Here is a 16,954-nt window from a genome sequence, read left to right on the forward strand (position 1 = left end):
GTATATAGAAAACTGTAACATCGTGATATTTCTTTCATTAGTTTGAGAAAAATTATGTATTCTTACTATGGTTTCTATTTAGGACACATAATTCCTTAGTTCTTCAAACATATTCTTCGTATTTGAAACATTATACTGGTTATTTTCATATCTATTGTTACTTATGCATTTTCTATGCACTTGTTGATTTCTTGTAAAACATTAGTCCACACAGATACGCTGCAAATTGCTTTGTACATTCGGATATATTTATATATTACTGCACTTGGGTTTCTTTGTTGCTTTTCTGCTGCTTTGGTGCATGAATTTCAAAACTTTTCCGGAGTGTACGTTGAAGTGCGGCTGACCGTCAGATGCGTGCGTCGTCGCGGTCATGTTCGTATGAATCATTGCATATTTAAACTGGATAATATGCTATTACATTACCAGCACCCAAGGGAAGGAGAAATGACCCTACTATTCTCTCTCTTCTTATATCGATGTTGTGAAAAGCTACGATAAATGTATGTAAGGGCTGCATGAAATGAACATTTAATGAGATATTCTTATTGGCCGATCATGGTAGAGAGCGCCTATTTGATGATTTTGTAGGATCTTCCAGTCTTTATGAAGTTATTCTAGAATATACATCGAGTTCTCATTGGAAAATACTGAGTGGAAAATATTGAATATTGAACAAAAAATAATTGAAAAACAGAGAACAACTTCTTTTACTTCTCTGAAGAAACGTTTGTCCTATGTATAAACTGATGTTTTTCTTCGGATAAAAACGAAAGTAAAAAGAAATAAGGAAAATGACACATAAAAGCACAATTAATCGTACGTTAAAATTAATGCTCACCCTGTGTGGTATATGGCCAGGCACAACATGTGTTATAATCTGCAGGGTGTACTGGATTATCGCATTAGCAATAGATGAAATTTGTCATTGCCGTTATCTTTTAATGCATTTGCATTCTAAAGATATTTTTGATCTGATGGACTGTTTCAGTAGTTTCCTAACGCAAGTAAAATTTTCAATTAAATTGATTATATTTTGGCTGAATGAACGGTAAGTACAAATGTTACAGTAAATAATTAACATATGTGTTATCTAAAGTCATTTCCATTATTTTCTGTCATTACTTTCTATATTTATTATAATTATATAGATAAACAAATAAATAAAATATTTAATAATTATTATACGTTATACACAAATTTTTATTTTTTTAAATTTCTGACAATAAGGGTATAAAAAATTTTTGTACACATTTTATTTTGCCAAAATGTAAATAAGAAAGGAAAGTTAAAGAATCATTTAAAGAAAATAATACATAAATAAAAATACATTTTATGTATTTTATTTTATATACATTTGTATACATTTTAAAAAATTATTTAGTGTTTATAAAAATACTTTATACAGTATACTTCTCTAAATACACAGGCTTCTGTGTCTTACATTTTTCCCATAGCCGAATAATCAAGTTAATAATTTGTAGAAAATTCTTTGAAATCTTGATGATAATGGCAGAGGACTGGAACGATTGCGCTAGCAGTAACATCAATATGCGCGAAACAGCATGCAAAGCTAAATTAGCAGATCGTATCACTAATGCAATGTTTACTCTTCATACATTAACTATTGTTGCGTATAGTATTGGCATTCTCTTGGCTGATGTCGACATCTCCGAGCAATCCGAACTACCTCTTCTCTTAAAGGTGGAGCTTCCTGTCAACATAAATACAAAACGCATGTATAAAATGCTTCTGGCTATGCAATTCGTGCATCTTATCATGTCCGGCTGCGGAACAGGTCTATTAAATGCTTTGCTCTTAACTTTAGTAAGTCAGTTTGGTAAGCAACGCATGCGAAATATACATGTCATAAATAATATATATTGGTAATTATAAAAATAATTATAATACATATTGGTAATTATAAAAATAATTGCAATATTGTCTTAAAACGGTTTTTTGGTTATTTAATGCATTACTTTGATTGATACACATAATGATTGATAGACAAAAAATCATTTTTCTTTCTAGACTTTACATGTAGGTGGTCAAATGGATATTTTGCGTTGCTGGTTAAGTGAACTCGTACCACGAAAAAATGAAGGATCCGAGACTGTCATGACAAATAGAATTATTCACAAACATCAAAGAATCATTAATTTTTCGGAATATATTGAAGATTTATATACATACATCGCGTTAGTGCAATTTACATCAAACACTGTGCTGATTTGTTCTTTGGGATTTCTTATTGTAACGGCGAGTAAAAACATTAAGTATTATACATAATAATGAATACTGCATTTTATAAAATTAAACGTTAATTTTTGTAACAAAATAAATTTTTTGTTATTAATTAAAGTAACGCAGAAGTCTATTTATAATTTTGGAACGTATTTAATAATTGCTACTTTAATAATGCAGGCAATTGGCAGTCCCGATGCAACGGAACACATAGTACGATCTCTTTTATTTTACACCGTGACGAATCTCGAAGCATTTATATTTTGTTACGCAGGAGAATATATAAAAAACAAGGTTAGAGATGAGAAAATAATTATGAAAATAATGATTATTTTGAGATTGTTGGAAGAAGAAATTTTAATACATATATTTTAAAACATATAAATTAATACATATTATGGCAACCTCTTTTAACAATTTTCAACATTCAGAGTAAAGCTATCGGAAATGCAGCGTACAATTCCGCCTGGTATGAAATGAAACCTAAAAACAGTCGTAATTTAATATTCGTGATATTAAGAGCGCAAAAGCAATTGACACTTACAGTTGGAAAAATAATGGATCTCTCCTTAGAATCATTTACAAGTGTAAGACTTATACATAGTACATACAATAATTTTGGACAATAATTATATACGTAATATTTGTATCAAGATACTTTCTATATAAAATTTACTTTCTATATAAAATTTACTTTTTGTCTATCTAAATTTTTTTTCTACCAATCCATTAAGTTTGTAAATTTTTTATAGCAATATTTAAAACGTTCCTTGGTGACAAAATCTTCTGAAATATTAATTTCTAATATAAAAAGACCGTACTTTATTTTAGATCATGAAAGCATCAGGATCATATTTGTCAGTATTACTGGCTATGCAATAATTACGTCACATATTTGAAGATTTTTATACAGTAGTCGTGAAGTATATATTATGAAGTAAATATATCTTCACTAGATGCATATAGTACAACATATATTTTATATGGCTTAAATAGTAGTATAATTTAAATATTCTAAAATCTACATTGTAGTAATCTATAATAGAATATAAAATAAGTCATTTTTTAAAATGTTATCAGAGTACCTTAGCTTTCTATTTTCTAGAATTGTAAGATAATTATATTATGTCATATCAATAATATTATTAATCAATAATCAAAATTGAATTAATGAAAAATACGATAATCTGATGTGACTTTTGTGTTTTCCATGTCCAGTTTTACACACATTTCAATTTTTAAAGAAAATATTAAATAAAATAGTTAAATAATTAGGTATACATTTCTCGTTATAAAAAGATAAATGATTTACAAAATGATTTACACTAAAATTATTTACAAAAAATATAATGTAACGAATTAACGAAATTATATCATTTAATCTGTATGAATATTCATTTGCGCAAATTCTGATTGATATATATGTAATATTATTTCACATACATTTTCAGATACAAATCCATTTGTTAATCTTAATTGTATTTTATCCGTATCTATATTTTTATAACAAAATCACTTTTAGCTATTATATGCAAATTAATGTAACATTTTGTAGTATTGTATATAGTTGCCCGTTTGTTCATTCTTGAGAGATTAAGACATTTTCTAAAACATCGTGGTCATGATTGATCATTGGACATATATATCGTATCTACGTCCGCACGTATCATTACATATTTAAAGTGAACAATTCACGATTGTAGTACAAACGCACAAGAGAGGAAAAAACCTCACGTATCTTTCCATTTCTTATGTTAAATAAATGAAAAACCACAACAAAATGTATTCGCGGTCTATGCGCTCGGCATGATGAAAATATTTAATGAGCAACTCCAATTACGATCAATTGTTAATGGTTGAATCTATTGAAATTTCTTTGAAACTTCCAGTTTTCTTCATGCATGCACCTATAATATGTAGAAACGTATGCGTTTGATCAGAATATATTTCTTTTGTCTACCTGAAGTTTCTTGTTCTTATACGTATCTTGATAAATTCGCTGTATACAACGAAGAATAAAAAGAAATAAGAAATTATGACTCGTAAAACTACACTTAACCACACGTTGAAATTTATGCTCGCTTTGTGTGGTATTTGGCCGGGCGCATCGTTTGTTCTACCTTGTAGAATATTTTGGATTGTTTCATTGACAGTTACTTTATTCTGTCACTACCGTTATTTTCTGACACATGTACATTCTGCCGAAATATTGGATTTAATGGATTGTCTGTCCAGTTTCCTAGCATATTCTAAAATTATTATTAAGTTCCTTGTGTTTTGGTTAAATGAGCAGTAAGTAATATTATTTAATTTGTATACAATGTTGCATTAGATAAAAATATTACAATTGATGTCACTATAATCATTCATGTCAAAACTAGCGAAAAATATATTTTCTTATTTCAAAATTACAATTTTACAGAAAATTTATTTTTATAATAACTTTCTCTTTAAAAGTAGAATTGCAAATAATATTACTATGTAATCACCATTCTTTTTAAAATATTATGTGTGCATTTCATACTAATTTGACCAGCTTCAGATAAGAAAATATTATAAAGCGCTTTAATTAAAAAATATTGTAGCAATATTTTTATTTTATAATATCAATATATAATTATATTCATTATATTAATAATTTATAAACAAAAATTATTGGTGAATAAAAATCAAACAATTTTATTTGTTAATTATTTGTTAATTTTAAGTGCCTAGACATTTACATGACAATTAAGATTATTTTGATAATGTGATTAATAAAAATCAATTATTCACAGAAAATTCGTCGAAATTTTGACAGTGATGGCAGAAGATTGGAATGATTGCTCTAATAATGACATCAGCATACGTGAGACAACACGCAAAGCAAAAATATCGGATCGCTTTACAAATGCAATCATCACCCTTCATACAATGGCAATTGTTGCATATTGCATTGGTATTATCTTAGCTGATACTGATGTCTCTGACACTACGAAAGAACTGCCTTTAGTCAACAAGATAGAAATTCCTTTCGACATAAACACTCAATTTACATACAGAACTGTTTTAATCGCGGAATTTTTACTTATGATTCTTTGCGGATGGGCGGCTGGTATAACAAACTCTTTATTATTAACACTGGTAAGTTAAAAATTCTTTATCCATGCAAATTGTATCTAATTAAAATGATAATATGCGTTTGAATGCCAACATAAAAGATGCAAAAATTAAAATGGCTTATAAAAAATTCTATTTGTGTTTTGACGATATTATTTAATCATTGTACGTTTATTTAATTCGTTTTTTGAGGGGAAATATAAATAATGATTCATCCAAAAAAATCAAATCTCGTTAAAAAATTTGTATTCTCCGAGGCATTTTTAAAGAATTACATGACCTTGTTCGACCGGTTGTAAGACACGCAATCGATCGCTAACAACATTGCGCACGTCTACTAGCCTACATTTTTGCTTTCTTCGCTGTTCTTTTTTTACAAAAATATAATCAAAGAATATGTCAGACATCACATGTAACCGGACTCACGGTTCCTTAAAACTATGTTGGAGAACAGAAAGTTGATTTTCCTGAACAAAAGTTGATTTTCTTTTTATAAGATCTCCTAAATTTTGTGTTAGAGATCCTAAAATATTCTGTATACATCTTATTTTAGTTTGTATCTAAGGTATTTTTATTTTTAGTTTCTTATTTTTTATTTTCAGATCTTACATACGGCTGGCCAAATCGAGATTATGCGTCATTGGTTGATGCAGCTTGTGCCTCGTAAGAATGAAGATAAACATAAATCAGTAGCTGCGACTACAAGCAAAATTATTCAAAAACACCAAAAAATCATCAGTTTTTCAAGAAACATTGAAATACTTTATTCGTATATTGCATTGCTTCAGTTTGTGTCAAACACAATAATGATATGTTCTATAGGTTTTGTTATCGTAACAGTGAGTAATATCATTAAATACAAAACTATTGTAATTCTTCTAATTGTAATTGACAATAATATTATTTAATAATTTATTTTTTATATTACATAGTATTATTTATATTGTATATTTATACATTTTCATTTTCTTTGTTATGTTTAATTTATATTTTATATCATATTGTTGATTTGTATTTTTAATAACTTCTCGTATATTATTTTTGCAATTTTTCAGGCAATCGGAAGCCCCAACGCGGTTGAACAAATAATGAAATCAATTCTATTCTACACTACAACAAATCTCGAAGCATTTATATTTTGTTATGCTGGAGAATATTTGAATAACAAGGTTAATAACAAAATAATAACAATGATAAAAATATATAATATATTATTTTCTATATCTCGCAAAATATTGTAAAGAATACTGTGAATATTAAAAATTTTATTATTTCCATTTTCATAGAGTAAAGAAATTGGTGTCGCGGCGTACAACTGTGAATGGTACGATTTAAAATCTACTGAAAGTCGAATCTTGTTATTTATCATATTGAGATCGCAAAAACAATTGACACTCACGATAGGAAAGATGATGGATTTGTCTTTACAAGCTTTTACAAGCGTAAGATTATATGTAAACTTTTAATCTTTAAATACGAAAAAAAAGATAACAAAAAAAGCATATATGTACTTGCTTATTATATATAGACTTATAATATTAGAATATTTATTCTAAAAATATTTATTCTAAAAATATCAATTTTTAAAACAAAAGAAGTAACAGATAATATTGTTTTAGATCATGAATGCTTCGGGTTCATATTTATCAATGCTGTTGGCGATTCAATGAACGAGAGTTCATCAATAATTTTTAAATAATTGTAGAAAATATAAATTATTTCTAATTCACTAGTTATAAAAACGCACATTATAATACAACATATTTTTTCAAATATAATACAAAATAATCATAAAGCTTCTTATTTTTTTGTTTTATCGGTACATCTACAGTTAAGAAATACTATAAACACTATTTACTATGTAAAGAATAAAATTTATTATTTGCTTGAATTCTAACAAGTAAAATAATGTTCCGTAACATCGCACTTTACAATTTTTATTCCTGTCGATTCTTTCCCCTCTATATATTTTAGAATTTTTCTGAGAGATCATTGATCACGATTGGCCATCAGGTATTATTGTAATATCTGCCTATGCATAAATTTTTAATTTAATTTAATTTAATTTAGTTCAGTTTATTGCCAAACTCTATGAAAAAAACCTATATGTTAATAGAGTAATAGACAGAAACATAAAATATGAATCATTGTATATTTAAAGCAGACAATATACTATTAATAAATTAATGCTCAAGAGAGAGAGAAATGATCCTTCTTTTTTTTTCCTCTCATCCAATGAAATTCACGAAAAACAATAACGAATATGATATACATAATAACATCAAAATAACAAAACGTTTTTATATACTTGTAGGATTTACTTTTCTAAAAACATTTTATCTCAACATTAAAACAATATATTTTTTATACTCGCATAATTTATAATAAATTTTAAATAATTAATAAGATATATTTGATTAACTATTATAATTGTCACTTTTGTATACGTAATTTGTTATATGTGCCAGACATTATAATTACGTATATTCTATCTTTTACACAATTACGAATAGTTTTGATTTATTTAAATTGTGATGAATTTTTCACATATATATTTTTACATCCCTGATTAGAAATCCGTGTAATATTTGTAATATTATTATCATATTACTAAAACATGAATATTGCTAATAACACATAAATTATGATAAACACATTTTCATTATTACAAATAACATTTCATTCACATGGGAATTCTCTTTCCTTCCAATTTCTCTAGATTTTGAAATTTTCCTGAAGTTCCGCAGACTGACTGACTATAGACTATATATAGTCATTTTATCTATCTCCGTACGAATCTTTGCATATTTAAAGTAGACAATTCGCAGTTATATTATCGAATGAGGGAAAAATGACTCTTTATTTTTTTTCTTTCTTCTCTTGCAACAAATTTGAGAAAAAAAATACGGCAAATATATTTGCGATCTGTGCTGACAGTATGATAAAAATATTTAATGAATACATTTTGTTGCATTGAGGGATATAGCTGTTTAATGATGTTTTAGATTTTTTTTTCTATTTCTTAGTCTCGATATTCTGTGATGTATAATTTTCATCAAAATATAAATTATATTTCACCGAACAGCCCATCAAAGATAGACACACACTTGGTTAAAGCATTTCTTTTGTCTTGAGTCAAAGATTTTCATTCTTATCTGTCATATATTTTGATAAACTTATTTATTCGGACAAGAATAAAAAGAGCTATACGTAAAGAACGGTATCGAAGTATGTAAAAATTTAGCTCAATACACATCTGAAAATAATTTTACTGAATTCATCAAAATAATTACTTATCAAAATAATTATGTAGATATTGAAGCTTGTTATATAGCAGAATATTGAAGTTTCTTTGTATTGTTCATTATACACAAGTTTTTTCTATATAATTATTTTGATGATCTAATAAAATTATTTTCAGATTTGTATATAGCTAACAAAATTTTTATGTTTTAGCAAAATCATTTTTTTCGTATAAAAAATTATGGATCAGAATCCGCTTAATCGCACGGCAAAATTTATACTCACTTTGAGCGGTGTTTGGCCAGGCGCATCATGTGTTTTATTTTCGAGAATGTTATTCATCGTTTCAGTGATAATTATTCAGTGCTGTCATTACCGTTATTTTATGATACATATGCATTCGGCCACACTTTGGGAATTCATGGACATCTTGCCTGTCGTTATGGCACATTCCAAAATGCTTTTTAAGTGCCTTGTGTTTTGGTTGAATCAGCGGTAAGTAACATATGTATGCAAAATTGAAAAAAAAATTTATAAAAGTATTCCATCAAATTTTGCTGATTGGAATACGTGAGAGATTTTGGTTTACATATATTACATTCAGGAATAATAAACATGTGGTCACAGCACGAAAATTAAGCTTGCTTTAAGATCGACAATATGATCGGTGAACATCAACATTCATAGAAAATTCATCGAAGTTTTGACAATAATGCAAGAGGATTGGAGTGATTGCGCTAATAACGATATCAGCTTGCGTGAGACAGCAAGCAAAGCAAAAATATCGGAACGTATTACAAACTTAATTCTCATTCTTCATACAATGACAGTTTCTGGCCATGGTATTGGTGTCATTCTGGCCAATGTCGACGTTACCGATAACACGACCACAGAGTTACGCTTCTTCACTAAGATAGAAATTCCCTTTGATATAAATACGCAACGCACATATAGATGTATTTTAATAACAGAATTCTTTTTCTTGATGATGTGGTCCTGGTCATCTGGTGCAATAAATTCTTTGTTAATAATTCTAGTAAGTTGTGGATGTGCAAATGATATTCAAGATTGCGAAAATATAACTTAAACAATTTTTTAATTTTTAAATTTGTAACTATATTGTATTTACCATTTAAAAGCATGAAATATGTGACAAATACAAAAATTGGAATAAATTATGTTATCTAAATTACTATTTTCGGATTTTGATAATATTATTCTGTACAATATCCATTTTTGCAGTTTGAACAACTAGTTACGGATTCTAATTAATTCCATAGGCAATGGAATCTTTATTTTCAGACCTTTCATACAGCTGGCCAAATCGATATTGTGCGTTACTGGTTAACGCATCTTGTATCCTCCAAAAATGAAAGCAAAGATGAATCAGTCTCCATCGCAGCAACTAAAATTATTTATAAGCATAAAAAGATTATACGTTTATCGGAATATATCGAAAGTCTTTTTACATATATTGCGCTGGTGCTATTTGTGTCAAACTCGGTAATGATTTGTTTGCTAGCGTTCCTTGTCGTAACAGTGAGTAAGATTATTAAATATAAACTTATAATGTTTCAGAATATAATTGCAAATAATATAACATTAAATATTAACTTACTTATTAATTTTTTAAATTTATTTATTTAAGTTTTTATTAATTACATTTACTTAAAATATGTTGTAATAAAATATAATAATTAAATATATTATTACATATTTAATACATTGTACATTACTAGTGTTATATTTAATAGTTTATATTTAATAATTTTTCTCATATCACATTGTTGCACAATATTACAGGCAATCGGCAGCTCCAACGCGTCAGAGCAATTAGTAAAATCCTTTTTATTTTACTTTATAACGAACCTCGAAGCATATATGTTTTGCTATGCTGGAGAATATTTGAAAAACAAGGTTAGCAATAAAATTTATTTAAAAAATATTAATATTTACCATAGAATGTTAATAAATAACAATTTATTGTATTTAATTAAAAAAGCTGTTATAAAGAATATTAAAACATTAAAAATTTTTCTATTATTTCCATTTTTATAGAGTAAAGAAATTGGTTTTGCAGCATACAGTTCTGCATGGTACGATATGAAATCTAAAGATAGTCGTATCCTGTTATTTGTTATACTAAGATCACAAAAGCCACTGACGCTTACAGCTGGAAAAATGATGGAACTATCCTTACAATCTTTTACAAGCGTAAGATTTATATTTATATACATAAAAATTTCGTCTTTGCGATAAAAAGTATTTTTTAATATTAAAAATATAAAACAAAATATTCTCTAATACCAAAATATTTTTCTAGATTATGAATACTTCGGGATCATATTTATCGGTATTATTGGCAATGTAATAAACTAGAGTGTCGATTTCTTTTTTAACAAAGAAGTATTATGGTTTAAGTAAAAAGACATTATAAAAGATGTCATTTTAACATCAAAATAATGACATTATAATAAGTAACTTAGCTTACTACTTGGGGAATTATTTGTATATTAGTAATTCTAGGAATTCACATTGTAATATATATAATTTATATTTCCCGAAATATAAATTTAGTACAATAATCTAATTCGCATCTTTTCTTAAATTACAATACATTATATAACACAATCAAATTTTATATTAATTAAAAATCATGAATTTATTCCTTCAATTTAGAAATAAAATATTTTATTATTCTCTGCAAAAGAATTTTCATTTGCACGTTAAATATATATTAAATATAATAACGATATGCACACATCAATATTATTTTAATTTAATAGAAAAAAATTTTTCTTGATTGAGATTTATCTATATTACTCAAAAATTTTTCGTATAGTAGAGAAAAATAATTATATGCAACTTTATACAAAAGGCAGTGTTTCAAAAATCAGCATTTACTGCGTGACGTTACTATCGCGAATTAATACGATATAATATTAAGACAATAAAATCAATAGTTACATCGCCAATGCATCGGCACTATACCATCAATTGTTTCTTATGAAACATTATCGTCTATTTATTAGCCAGTAGACGATTTCTAAGAAAAGTTGTAATGCCGTGATGGACAAAAATTGACGACATTCTCTCATAGGACGGACGATACATGTAACTCTCCATATGGATCATTACATATTTAACGTACGCACTTCATGGCTGCATTGTCAGTACCAGAGTATCGAAGATATCTTATTCATTCTCATTTTTTTTCCACAAAGTTTCAAGGAAACATATTTGAGACTTGCACGCACAATAAAAATATTTCATGAGCAACTTTCATTGGTCGATTTGCCAGAGGTGCATCCGCCCGAACAACTCCTACCCACAACTCATCAGTCTTTAGTTTAGCAGAGTGTCCAATGATATACATTATTCTGTCATTAGAAGATATATCTCTAAATTCTTTAATTTTCTTAAAAATTCTCTTTTAATAAGTCTTACTGTATTAAATATTTTCTAATGCGTTTGCTTGAATAAATCGAGTGCAAAAAGAAATAAAGAGTTATGACTAAAAGCACAATTAACCGCATAGTGTTTCGTATGCTTCCTTGGTGTGGCATCGGTTCAGACGGAATAATTATTTTAATCAGCAGATTATTTTGGATTATTACACTAGGATTTATTGGATTCTGTCATTGTCTCTATTTTACGACGCATTTAAATGCGCAAAATTTTTTTAACTTGGTAGATTGTTTATGCAGCTTCTTAGCACACGCGAAAGTAATCACTAAACTCATTGCGTTTTGGGTGAATCAACGGTAAGTAAAGCGAGTGTGTAATGTTATTGAAATGATAAATTTTTCATTGTCATTTATAATTTCATTATTGATGTATACATATCAATTAAGATATATACAATTAAGATCAAAAACAATAATATATTGATTATAAAAAATATTGATTATAAAAAATTACTTAGCCTTTTTTATCTCTATGCACATATTTAATTTTTTATTATTACTTGATGGTTCTTATTATTATTTGATTTTATTATTACTTGATTTTTATTATTACTTGATTCTGGAAAAAATATGATAATTACAGAAATATATAAGAAAAAAATTTCGCTGAAAAAAGATAGTGATGTTATTTCGGGGATAAAATATTTTAAAAAATAGGCTTCACTGTGGCGCGATGAATAGGACTTTTATTTGAATTCGACAGCATGATCGAGGAACAATCATCCACAGAAAATTCGTGGAGACTTTGATGTTAATCTCGGACGACTGGAATGATTGCGCTAAGAATGACATCAGCATGCGCGTAATGACAGACAAGGCAAAAATATCGGATCGTATCACTAATATAATATTCATCCTTCACACGGTGACGATTGCTGCGTATTGCATAGGAACTATCATCGCTGATGTCGATATTACAGATAAAATCGAGTTGCCACTTATCAACAAATTAGTACTTCCCTTCAGCGTTAATACGCAGCGAGTGTATAGAGCAATGTTAATCATAGAATCTATACACATGATTCTTACAAATTGGGCATCTGGTGTTATAAATATTATATTTTTGGCTATGGTAAGTTATAATTGCATAAGTAATTATAATTAAAAATATGTATATAATTATAATTATTTGAAATTTTGTATTGTCCTTTCTGTACAATAATATATTAATACTTTGCTCTTTAATGACAAAAATATAACTCTACAAAATTAAAGACTAATTTCGTGAATTATATTATCTGTATAAAATATTTTGTTAAATATATATTTGGAAATTATATTTATAAATTGCTGATATTTTGTTTTATTCTTCTTTATATAAACTATTGATAGTTTAATTATTTTTAAATGTTTAGCTAAAAAATTTTAATTAAAAATAAAATTTTTTGTTAGATTATACATGTAGGTGGTCAAATGGATGTTTTGCAACGTTGGTTGGCAGAATTTATTCCTAAAGAAATCGAAAATGAGCAAAAATCAATCATTATCACGATAAACAAGATTATTCTAAAGCATCAAAAAATTATTCAAATTTCAGAAAGTATCGAGAGTTTGTATACGTACATTGCGTTATTGATATTCGCGTCAAACACAATATTAATGTGCTCGCTAGGTTTTCTTATTGTAACCGTAAGTACAATAATCACACTGAGGACAAAAATTTTGCTGTAAAAATAAATTTTGCTTGTTTGAGCATTAAATAATGCATAATGCTATTATATCTTCTTTATTTTCTCAGGCTCTTGATACTGACGATGTTATGGAGCAGATGATGAAGTGTCTTTTGTTTTTCATGTCAACAAATCTAGAGGCATTCATATTTTGTTATGCCGGAGAATATTTAAATAGTAAGGTCAGTGATGAAAAATAACTACTATAACAATAAAAGAAATTATTAATATTGTAGATAATTTTATGTATTTTTTTATAAAACAAGGCATAGAATTAAATTTTATTATTAAAGTAACATTACAAACATCTATTTGTTACTTTTACTTCCATAGAGCAAAGAGATTGGATTTGCAACGTACAATTGTGCATGGTATAATTTGAAATCTAAAGACAGTCGCATTTTGTTACTCATAATATTAAGATCACAGAAACAATTGACGCTAACAGCTGGCAAGATAATGGATCTCACCTTAGAATCCTTTACAAGTGTAAGAAGTTTAAGTAGAATAGAAAATTTTTAGAATAGAAAATTTTGATAGTTAATTCTATCTTTATTGAACAATATATATTTACTATTTACTATTTACTATTTATTAGATAAAATATTTTTTTATCAATGCATCTTTTTGTTATAGAAATATTATATTCGTCATAGCAATGTTCTATTTAAATATCAATTCCTAATGCACAATATTGTTATAGATTATGAATGCTTCAGGATCCTACCTATCAGTATTGTTGGCGATACAATAAACATCACGTTCATCTCAGCAATTTTTAATCAATAGTCGTGAAACGGATATACAGACATGTAAATATCTTCACTAGTTATATATTAACACATATTGTAATATTGCGTGTTTTGCTAAATATTATTCTATGAGATAAAGATAATTTTTTAAATAAAATATGACATATGAAGTTACAGTAATCTATACAGTTCTCTTAAAAAGTGCTATATCATTTCGGTTTTTTATGGACAAATAAATCGTGGAAATTTTTCTTTAAATCGAGTTCACAAGTAGAAGATACATAGAAAGCTATATAGATACGCAGTAATTTATTTTTTCTTATTCTCTATCGTCTTCCAAACTTTAAAATATTTTCAAAGCTCACTGAGCAGTCATGAATATACTGTATGAATATACTATATTCACGCACATCATTGCTTATTTAAAGAGAGCAATTTGCGTCATCGGAGTTCTCGGTGAAAGAGAGAAATGATCCCATCTGTTTCCTCTTTTTTATTAAAATTGTCAGAACCCACAACAGATGTGTGGAGTTTACAGAGAATACGATAAAAATATTTAATGAGCTATTTCCATTGGTCGATAGTTCAAGAGTAAATTCGTGTGATAACCTTTTAGGGCGCCCAGTCTTTACGTACGCAATAATTGTGTGATACACGTCAATCCATCGAAACGTACATCTGGCAGAAGTAATCAAATTGTATTTCCTTTTACTTCATTTAAAGTATTTGTCATACAATACATTTTTTCTGCTCGCTCTTGCATAGAAAAAGAAGTAAAACAGAATAAGAAGTAAACAGAATATAATGATCCGTAAAAGAATTATTGATCGCATGCTAGAAGTTATTTGCACTTTGTACGGAATATGGCCAGATTCACGCATTCCATTTTGCAAACTATTTTGGATTATTATAACAATAATTATGCAATTCTATCATTATCGTTATTTTTTGATACATTTTAATTCCGATGAACTTTCCAATTTGATGGATTGTTTGAGTAGCTGTATGTCATATATGAAATTCACGACTAAAGTTATTGTGCTTTGGATAAACCAACGGTAAGTATAATGATTGACATAAATAATGATATAAATAATATGATAAATGATATAAATTGCTTATAATCAAATGACAGTTAAGTGACATGTGATGTATTTTTAAATAATTAACGTGATGAAAGGAAATCTATAATTAAATGATTTAATCAATTACATTTTGTGTTAATTAATTAAATCACATTTTGTCTTAATTAATCAAATCACATTCAAAGATATGGTTGCGTTTAATAATTATATGTATATTTACACGTTTAATATTGGTTTGCATTTTTATTTAATTAAAAAAAATGTAAAAAGCGTGGAAGCTGATTCGAGAAAGTTGAAGCATATTATTAAAACTGTCCAATAACATTTGGGAGATGACAATTTTTTAAGGCCTTGAAATTTGTGATCGATAGGATAATCGACGAACCAAATCATCCACAGAAAATTCTACAAAACTTTGGAAATGATGACGGAAGATTGGGATAGTTGTGCCGACAATGAAATCTACATACATGAAATGATACGCAAAGCGAAACTGTCGAATCGCATTAATATCGTGATAGTACTTCTTCAATTAATCAGTGCTTTTACATACTGCGTAAATGTCATCTTGGCTGATGTTGATGTCACTGATCATACATCCGAGTTGTTATACATCCACAGAATGGAACTTCCTTTTGACGTGAACACAAAAAGAACTTACAAAATAATCTTATTAACGCAAACTGTAATTTGTATCATGGTCAGCATGGGTACAGGTGTTATAAATTCTTTACTTGTCGTATTGGTAAGTTAAGGAACATAAGCAATTATCATGAATAGTTGTAACGATATCAAATAAAAGAAACAAATCATCTAACGATATTAAAATCTGAGCAAAGCTTGTGTGTGTAGATGATTGCTGTTTTGAGAAATTTGTTTCTCTTATGTTCTGCATATTTTTTCCGTTTATAACGGGGAATAATATTGTGTAATAAACCGTAAGCTGTAAGAAATTGATCAACTATAATCGATTATTCTCCTCATTCGATATAATTAGTTAATTTCTTATAACTTACAAATTATTATACTATATTATTCCTATTGTAGACGACTTTTTATATAAAATGTAAATTCGAGAAATATAAAGGATTTGATTTCTAGATAACAACGAGTTTATCTTGTTGCTTATATTGCTTGCAAATAAATATATGTTACTATCCGAAATTGCAACAACTGAGTCTGCATTTGTTGGCAAGTTGATGCCTTCACGATATGACAATTTTCAGTAGCAACTTGCCAGCAATTTGCCGATAACTTAAAAATTTTCATTATCAAAATTTATGCTGTTGCGGTTATGTTGCTATAATAATCTATATTAATCTATAACATCATGCAATGCAATTATATTACTGACGAGGTAATGCTACTAAACTGCCATATATAACTAATTAAAC

General features: G+C 27.5%; 3 protein-coding genes across 3 annotated transcripts in view; all 3 read left to right on the forward strand.

The window, feature by feature from the left end:
- Positions 1-944: 944 nt before the first annotated feature.
- Positions 945-3,126, forward strand: LOC108686681 (odorant receptor 4-like). Its single transcript, XM_018192103.1, has 6 exons — positions 945-1,051; positions 1,485-1,827; positions 2,032-2,259; positions 2,425-2,538; positions 2,676-2,831; positions 3,076-3,126. Exons 1-6 carry the CDS (start codon positions 945-947, stop codon positions 3,124-3,126), a joined length of 999 nt encoding a protein of 332 aa, XP_018047592.1.
- Positions 3,127-4,279: 1,153 nt separating this feature from the next.
- Positions 4,280-10,957, forward strand: LOC108686679. Its single transcript, XM_018192101.1, is given in 10 exon segments — positions 4,280-4,536; positions 5,022-5,367; positions 5,946-6,182; positions 6,399-6,512; positions 6,630-6,842; positions 8,837-9,081; positions 9,274-9,622; positions 10,390-10,503; positions 10,645-10,800; positions 10,910-10,957. Coding segments are annotated over 10 exon segments (2,079 nt in total).
- A 1,139-nt stretch (positions 10,958-12,096) lies between these two features.
- LOC108686669 overlaps positions 12,097-16,954 on the forward strand; it is a 15,359-nt gene continuing 10,501 nt past the window's right edge. Inside the window, 8 exon segments of the mRNA XM_018192093.1 lie at positions 12,097-12,350; positions 12,783-13,125; positions 13,446-13,682; positions 13,792-13,905; positions 14,057-14,219; positions 15,250-15,260; positions 15,262-15,533; positions 15,960-16,305. Of these exon segments, the coding sequence (XP_018047582.1) occupies positions 12,097-12,350; positions 12,783-13,125; positions 13,446-13,682; positions 13,792-13,905; positions 14,057-14,219; positions 15,250-15,260; positions 15,262-15,533; positions 15,960-16,305 (1,740 nt within the window).

This window comes from Atta colombica, unplaced genomic scaffold (assembly GCF_001594045.1).
Source record: "Atta colombica isolate Treedump-2 unplaced genomic scaffold, Acol1.0 scaffold189, whole genome shotgun sequence".
Classification (NCBI taxonomy): Eukaryota; Metazoa; Arthropoda; class Insecta; order Hymenoptera; family Formicidae; genus Atta; species Atta colombica.